This window comes from Mus caroli, chromosome 8 (assembly GCF_900094665.2).
Source record: "Mus caroli chromosome 8, CAROLI_EIJ_v1.1, whole genome shotgun sequence".
Classification (NCBI taxonomy): domain Eukaryota; kingdom Metazoa; phylum Chordata; class Mammalia; order Rodentia; family Muridae; genus Mus; species Mus caroli.
Window position 1 is genome coordinate 86,510,790 of NC_034577.1, and position 8,316 is coordinate 86,519,105.

Here is an 8,316-nt window from a genome sequence, read left to right on the forward strand (position 1 = left end):
CCTTCCCTGGGTGTTTTGTTCCCAATTCTAAGAAGGTGCACAGTGTCCACACTTTGGTCTTCATTCTTCTTGAGTTTCATGCGTTTATCGAATTGTATCTTATATCTTGGGTATCCTAAGTTTTGGGCTAATATCCACTTATCAATGAATACATATTGTGTGAGTTCTTTTGTGATTGTGTTACTTGGCTATACCCTTCTTGACTGTTGAGAGATGGCTATGTGGAGTGGTGAGGTGTTCCTGTCTCCATGCCCCGCCTCTCCTTGTCTGCTCCAACTTTGACAAGTATCCTTAGGTGTCTGCCTTTCTGAGTCACTTATGGACAGGTGACTAGTCACACAGATTAGCATCTCTTGGTTCAGAAGAAAAAAAAATCTCCTCTCTTCTGATGCTAGGACAGTCAGTCAAGGATAGAGTTGAGTGTCTGACTCAGAGGTGAACCAGGTATTGTGCAATATACTTGTACTTGGAAGGTAGAGAGGCAGAGGATCAAGACTTTGAGTTCTGTTTCAGCTCATAGTGAGTTTGAAGCCATCCTGGGCTATTGGAGACCCTGAGTATAAAATTCGGTAGAAATTGACAGGGCTGTCTTTCTTGGGGCATCCTGGAACAGAGCAGGCAATGATGGACAGGCCAACAAGGCTCCTCTGAACGGAGATGTGGATCCAGTAGTGTCAGGGATGCTCGTGACTGGGTGATGTGTCAGTCACCTGCGTGACATAGGAGGTGGCATCGAATGCCTTTTGTCCATTTACCTACTGGCTCTTTGCTTACATACCCAAGAAACATACATGGTGCTAAAAAGAGGCACAAAAGTGGTAGCTACTTGCCTGAGGGAGTCTCTTGGCACCCTGAGTCTGAAGGCCGAGGATGGGCTAGCCCCAGGTATTGGCTGCAGAAGGGAAAGAGGCTGGCAGTGAGTGGAGGGAGGGAGGCTGAAGGGACAAGGGGCAGGGTATAGGGAACATATGGGTCACCGTCTGGCCTTTGACCTCCTGCCTGCCCTCACCTGCTGCATCCCCAATTGTTGAACTCACACCAAGGCTTCCAAAGTCCTCAGAAAACACCCTGGAGACACAGCACTTCCTAAGATCTTGAGTTTGAGGCTAGCCTGGGCTATATCCTAAGGACAAAGTGGGGTGGGGAGCCACAAGTACTCAGCTCTGTACTTCTCTGTTGGATGCCAAGAGCTTCCCTTAGGTATCCTGCTGGGATTCCCAGCAAGGTGGAGGAAAGCTTGTATTCTCACCTACCCTGAGGCCATCCCCCCTTCCTAATCCTTGACACCTGCCCTCATGGAGTCCTTCTTCCTCCTCTCTAACCCTCCTTAGATTTCATGTGAATGCAAATAGGGCTGATCTCAGAGACTGAGCCTAGCATCTGGCCTCAGTGCATCTTATAAGCTCCACATACTATTTGAAAACCAAAGCAAAATTGAACAACATATAGACCCAACTTCTATAAATATGCTAATATGTTCTTCCCTGTTCATTCTTTGTCCTGCCATGCCTTTATCATGAATTTTATTTTCTGTACTAATATTTGAAAATGAACCAGCTTTCTTTAAATCAAAAGTGGTAATGTCCATGATATTTTTCTTAAATTTTGTTTAAGATTTATTTATTTCATGAATGTGAGTACACTGTCACTGTCTTCAGACACACCAAAAGAGGGCATTGGATCCCATTACAGATGGTTGTGAGCCACCATGTGGTTGCTGGGAATAGAATTCAGGACCTCTGGAAGAGCAGTCAGTGCTCTCAACCTCCGAGCCATCTCTCCAGCTCCAATGATATTTTTTTCAATCAAATACCAGCAAAGGATATTTAAAAAGTAAACCCTGCCTCAAAAAAAAAAAAACCCAAAAACAAAACAACAAAACAAAACAACAACAACCGCCCCCCAAAAAGCCAAGCAAACAAAAACAATCAAACAAAAAACCCCAACCCAAACAAACAAACAAACAAACAAAAGTCACACCTTAGTCAGGTGTGGTGGTGCACGCCTTTAATCCCAGCACTTGGAAAGTTGAGGCAGGAGGAACTCTGTGTTTGAGGCCAGTTTGACCTACAATAGTGAGTTCCAGAGCACCCAGGACTATGTGGAGACACTAACTCTGTCTCAAAAAAAAAAAAAAAAAAAAAAGCTACATCCTCCAGATTACCTCAGATGGTCTGTGTGCTCAGGTATATTATCTCTTTTCATCTCTAAAACATAAAGGGTGAGAGGACCAAGCCTCGGAGCGCTTGCGTAATTTGCCAGAGGACAAACGGCTAAGCAGGGACAGGAAGCTTCCTGCATTCCATAGCACAGGGCTCTGCACCAGAAGTCACAGAACTGGTCTCTAGTCCTGAAGCACCTTCCGACATGGGCTGACTACTCCCCAGTCTCAGCCTGCTGCAGCCTTTACCCAGTCCAGGCAAAGATGGGAGGCTAGGACAGAGCCAGCCACAAGCCTTACAAGAGTTAGAGAATCGGCCGCGGCTGCCTGGGAGGATCTGACGGAGTAAGGGCAGGAAACCAGGCAGGCTCTGTGGAGGATGTGGCTGAAAAGCCACAGTTCTGAGAGATAAAACACTGCGCATTGCCAGGCAAAGCCTTTGTCTGGAGAACCACATGCCACGTGTAGTCATCTCCCACCCCCACCCCCACCCCACCCACGCCCTGTGAAGTGGGAATGCCTGCTCTCCCCTGAGAACTCCGGGACTGGGGAGAGTGGAATCTGCCGGAGTGCCCCTAGCTGGGTGACGGACCAGCTACCTCTCCTAGGCCACTGTCCCTCTCCCACTTGCCCCATCTCACCCCACTTCCTCCCCTAGATGAGGAGGCCACCGAAGAGCCAAGGAACGTCTGCCGTCGGTTTCAGGAGGGCCACGAGTATGACACCTTCGACTTGAATGACACTGCTCAGTGTTTCACCAAGTGTGGGCAATCGGAGCACAGCCCCTGTGATGTGGGGAACTTGCAGAGGTAAGAGGAGAGGAGTCTGGACAAACGGGAGGAGTGACCTGTTGGGAAGCCATACTGTCATAAGTTCTCAGGGCCCTAGAATAACATGCTGTTCCCCTTTCACCCTTTCATGTTCTCCCTAACCTGGCCCTGCCTTGGCCATCAGAGTTGCTACTGATAAGGACAGTGGTTCTCAACTTGTGGGTCTTGATCCCTTTGAGGGTCAAATGACCCTTTTCCGGGGGTCACCTCTGACAGTCGGGAAACACAGGGGAAGGACTTTGGGGGATACAGGTCAGCTTTCTGGTGAATCCACACAGTGGTGGATGATGTAGCTGCTTAATTTCATAGTACTGGGAAAGGACTAGAGTGCTTTGAACTGTAAGCATGCAAAGAGGTGCGGGGGACAGAGGTGGCAATGTTGAGATGAGATGAGGGCTGGGGGCGGACTAGAAGTACCAAGTTAACTAGACCATTATGGGAAGCGGAGAGATGATGTATTCGAAGTTAAGAAGGGTGTGGTCAACTCGAGATTGATTGCTTGGATTCAGGGACGTCCAGGGGTGGTGACCAACGTAGAGGTGTGACCCATTAGGGTGGAATTCCGCTGGTACTACGAAGCTGCTCAGGAAAGATGGCTCAGGCAGGCTTCATGGGACCAAGAAGCTGGCTAGATGGGGCAGGGGAGACAAAGCTCCCTGGTGCTGTCCCTGCTGGAGTCACAGTTGCCACACTAGCTCTGCCTCTCTGCTCTTCTCTGGGCTCTAGGCAGAGGGACCCAAAGCTCACCTGGGATACCACAGAAGTGCCCAGCTTACAGCCAGAACTCAGAAAATGGTTGTTGAAGGGAGGAATGAAAATCTCTGCTCAAGGCTGGCTATTAAGACAGTGTTTATATTGAGGTTCATTCTTTCCGTGGCCTGGAAATGCCCCGAGTCCTGCCTACAGTCACACTGGCAGCTTCTTAGACACTGTGAATGAAGCCCAGGGTACCTGTGTGCTCATGTCCTGGATAAACACCTTGGAGCGAGCAGGTGCCTCAGTTCTGAAGGGTGTGGTCTGGTCCCACTCCATCCTTGGGACTGAAGGGTGCGGTCCGGTCCCACTCCATCCCTTCAGTTTGCCCTTTTCTCTTCATAACAACACTGTCTTCAGCTACTTCTCTTGCGGCTGTAACTGGATACAGGGCAGGAGCAGCCTAAGGGAGGGGTGGGCATGGTGGATGGAGAGGCTCCCTCCCTGGCAGCAGAGGCTTACGGCATGATGAGCTCATACACACCTTGTCAGGGAGGAACACAGAAGCAGAAGAGAATGGGAAGCAGCCCTGGCTATCCTTCTACATATGCCACCTAGACTCAACTTCTCAAGGCTCCATGATCTCTGAAAACAGTACACCAGAGGAGGTTGAAATATTGAAACACATGAACCTATAAGGACATTGTATATTCAGACCATGAAAAATGCCCTGAGGTAGGTCCTGTTATCAACCCATTTCTCAGATGAGCAAACTGAGGCTCTATGCTGTGAATAACTTGCCTGTAGTTACACAGCAGGTAAGAGGCAAACTTGATAGGAGCTGGTATAGAAGTCTCAGCGGAGGCACTTGATGTGACAAGCTGGACCCAGACTGCCAGTGCTCAGGTGGCTTCCAGTTTACCTATCTGTAAAATGGGATTTACAGGATGATGGTGGAGGCTAAATAATTCTGCACTTGAGAGTCGTGGTAACCCCGCCATCCACACTGTCAGAACGCCATGCCCTCAAGCGCCTGCTCCCCACCTCTCAGACTTCCTCGTAGCATCACTGAAGACTGAGTAAATAACACATGGAGGAGTTATTAGCAGATAGCAGGAGCTCAAGAAATGTTAGTGTGCTTTATTTCAATGGCTGTCTTGATTATAAAAGTAGCACATGGTGGGCATGATGGTGCATGGCATGAAGGCAGAGCAGGTTGATCCCTGAGTTTAAGGCCTGCTCTACAGAGTGAGTTCCAGGACAGCCAGGGCTGCACAGGGAGAGCCTGTCTCAGAAAACAAACGATGACAAAAGGTGATACATATTCATTGGGAATTTGCTATAGAAAGGAAGTGAGAATTTCCCTTAATCCATCAGCCAGAGACGGCTGCCGTCTTCATCCGGATGTGTATCTTTTTAGCATCTTACATGACATATAACTGACAACTTATTTTGTGATGTGGGTGGCTCCTGTTTTTGGACGTTCTTGGTCATGTATTGTTGTGAATCTGTATTCCTAGGATTGGAATTGGTGACTTGTGTGTGTGTGTGTGGGGGGGGGGGTAGGATTAACTCTAGCAGAAACTGGCTACAGTAGTCAGATCAGATTTTACTCCTGCAGGCAGATTGTGGCATTCCGGTTGCCCCGTGGCCTTGACAACTCCTGGTCTTGTCTGCCTTTCTCTTTTAGCCATCCTTACGGGTTTCTAGTGCACCTCGTGGTGATTGTGATGACCGATGTCAAGTGCCTCCAGTTATTTCTTTCATATCTTAATATCTCTATTTCTGTTTATTGGTCTATAAAGCTGTTGGAATTTTCCATAGTGATTTTGGGGATCCTTTATTTGTTCTGCATGCGTCTTCGTGAATATATGCAGAGAATAATCTTCCTTTTCATGGGCTTCCTGTTCACTTCCGAAGCACTGTCTTTTGACCACTGCTAAAGGTTTTAATTTTAGTTAGTGTAATCGATCAGATCTTTAGATTTACTTTAAGTATTGGGGTGTGTGTATGCGTGTATGTGTGTGTGTATGCATGATGTGGGGGAACTAACATGTCACAGCATATTCGTGAAGTCAATTTTCTCCTTCCACCTTTACATATGTTCTGAGGCTTGTGACAAACACCTGCTCCCTGAGCCATCTCACCAGCCCTATTGCCTGTTACTCTGTTCTGTTCTGTTCTGTTCTGTTCTGTTCTGCTCTGCTCTGCTCTGCTCTGTCTGTTTTCTATTCTAAACTAGGCAGGCATGACTGTTGAAACATCTTTAATCCCCAAACTCAGGAGGTGGAAGCAGAAGGATCAAAGAGACCAAGTCCATCCTCAGGTACTTGGTGAATGAGGCCAGCCTAACCTAGATAAGACTAGACTCTCACAGACAAAAAGAGAAGAGAACAAAACAATAAAAACAATTGCTTTCTACACCAAGACCAGAAGAATGCTCCTCTGGTTTCTTCAAAAGCTTCGTGGCTTACTTGCTCACGGGTCTAAGATCTGACAAGAAAGGAGCAGACAGAGGAAAAACTTGCTGTTTGTTAAGGGCTGTGGGGTCTCAGGCTTGCTTCTCTTCCTTTACACACATCCCCTGAGACTCTGATGCCCTGCTGTGGCTCTGTAGCCCTTGTGCCTGTCTGTGGGCAGAGTCTCATCTCACACAGACCATAGTCAGCGCTGAGCTACATTCTTCCCCTGGACATGACTGTTCTGATGACACACAGGAAGCCAAACAGTATTTGGGAATGGCTTCCTTCCCTTAATGTGCTCTTACGGTCCATTCCTGCTGTGACCAGTAAGGTGTGTTTTGTGACCAGCAGTGACCTCCATTCATCAGTAATTCAAACTCGCAGTAGAAAGAGCTTAGGAAGAACAGATGTCCCTAGGAGAAGAGAGGCCACAGGCGCTGAACCTCATGTTCATGGTTCTCTACAGGATGTCACCTCAAGGCCGTCCCTGTCCTAGCTGCTGTTGACAGCGTGCCACAGTCATCATGTATGACTTGGCTTCTCCATGTATTCTAGGAAAACAAACAACTTCCTGATTCAGAATCAGAAGCCCAAAGCCATGGTTCTTAAAAAATAGATACACTGAGAAATAATAATAATAATAATATAACTATTGTTGTTGCTGTTGTTGTTGTTGTTGTTATATTTAAATGCACAAATGTCGGAGCTAGAGAGGATGGCTCAACAGCTAAGAGGACTTGCTGCTCTTGAAGATGATTCAAGCTAAAGTCCCTGCACCAGATGGCTCCCAGCCACCTGTAACTTCTGTTGCAGGGGACCTGATACCCGCTTCTGGCCTCTTTCAGCTCCTGTCTCAAAGGTTGTGCAATTTACATGTGACCACACACATCCTTCTGACCCCTCACTCAGAAAGCTGAAAAAAAAGTTTCTAGTCTCACAGAAGGCCTCTCATGCTTCCCCCAAGTAACACCCCTCCAAGTGGCAAACATGATTTTTATTTATTTTTAGATATTTTTTCTAGATTTATATATTTTAATTTTGTCTGTGTGTTTTGCTAACATGTGTATGTGCACCATACACATGCAATACCTGTGGAGGCCAGAAGAGGGCACCATATCCATTGGCGCTGGAGTTATGAATGTTGTGAACCACCATATATATGTGTCATTTGCAAGAGCAACAAATGCTTTTAATCACTGAGCCATCTCTCGAGCCCTTGATGGTGACTCTTTTTTTTTTTAAGATTTATTTATTTATTATATTTAAGTACACTGTAGCTGTCCCTCAGACACTCCAGAAGAGGGCGCCAGATCTCGTTACGGATGGTTGTGAGCCACCATGTGGTTGCTGGGATTTGAACTCTGTACCTCTGGAAGAGCAGTCGGGTGCTCTTACCCACTGAGCCATCTCACCAGCCCTTGATGGTGACTCTTGACAGTCAGTGTGATTCTATTGAGCAATTAGGAAATCACAGAGCATACCTCTGACCTTATCAATGGTTCAACATACTCATGGATCCAAACCCTGCATAAAGTGCTGGGGACAGGCGAGTGGAACTGGGAAGGTGGCCTACGTGGAGGCATCCTTTGAAAAGGTACCGCTTGGCCCTGTCCACTTCCTAATAAGCTCTCTGCTCCCCAGCAGCAATGACGGGAGCAGCCTCTTCCATACATGACTTTCTGCCTTACCACGGCAGAGAAACAGGAAGGTGCTGAACTGTGGGCTGAGCCCTCTGAAGCCATGAGCTGAAACAAATAGTTTTTCTTTTAAGCTGTGTCTCTCAGGCAAAGCACACGATAACAACAGTGCCCTGTGGTCACTGTTCTATGCCCCAGTGCTTGCTTGCTTTCTTCCTTTCTTTCTTTCTTTCTTCCTTCCTTCCTTTCTTTCTTTTTTCTTTCTTTCTTTCTTTCTTTCTTTCTTTCTTTCTTTCTTTCTTTCTTTCTTTCTTTATCTTAACTTTTCTTGTTTTCAGGTAACACATAATTTTCCCCTTATCAACATGCCTGTACCCCAGTTGTTGTTTTCTCCTCCTCCTCTCCCTCCTCCTCCTCTTCTTCCTCCTCCTCCTTCTCTTCATCCTCTTCTTCTTCCTCATCTTCTTTTCCTCCTCCTCCTCCTCCTCCTCCTCCTCTTCCTCTTCCTCTTCCTCTTCCTCCTCTTCCTCCTC

At 47.1% G+C, this 8,316-nt stretch overlaps 1 protein-coding gene across 1 annotated transcript in view; it reads left to right on the top strand.

Moving 5' to 3' along the window:
* Positions 1-8,316, top strand: part of Adgrg3 (adhesion G protein-coupled receptor G3) — a 27,522-nt gene that overhangs the window by 1,206 nt on the left and 18,000 nt on the right. The window contains exon 2 of the mRNA XM_021170697.1: positions 2,820-2,970. Within this exon, the coding sequence (XP_021026356.1) occupies positions 2,820-2,970 (151 nt within the window). The remainder of the gene's footprint in view (positions 1-2,819; positions 2,971-8,316) is intronic.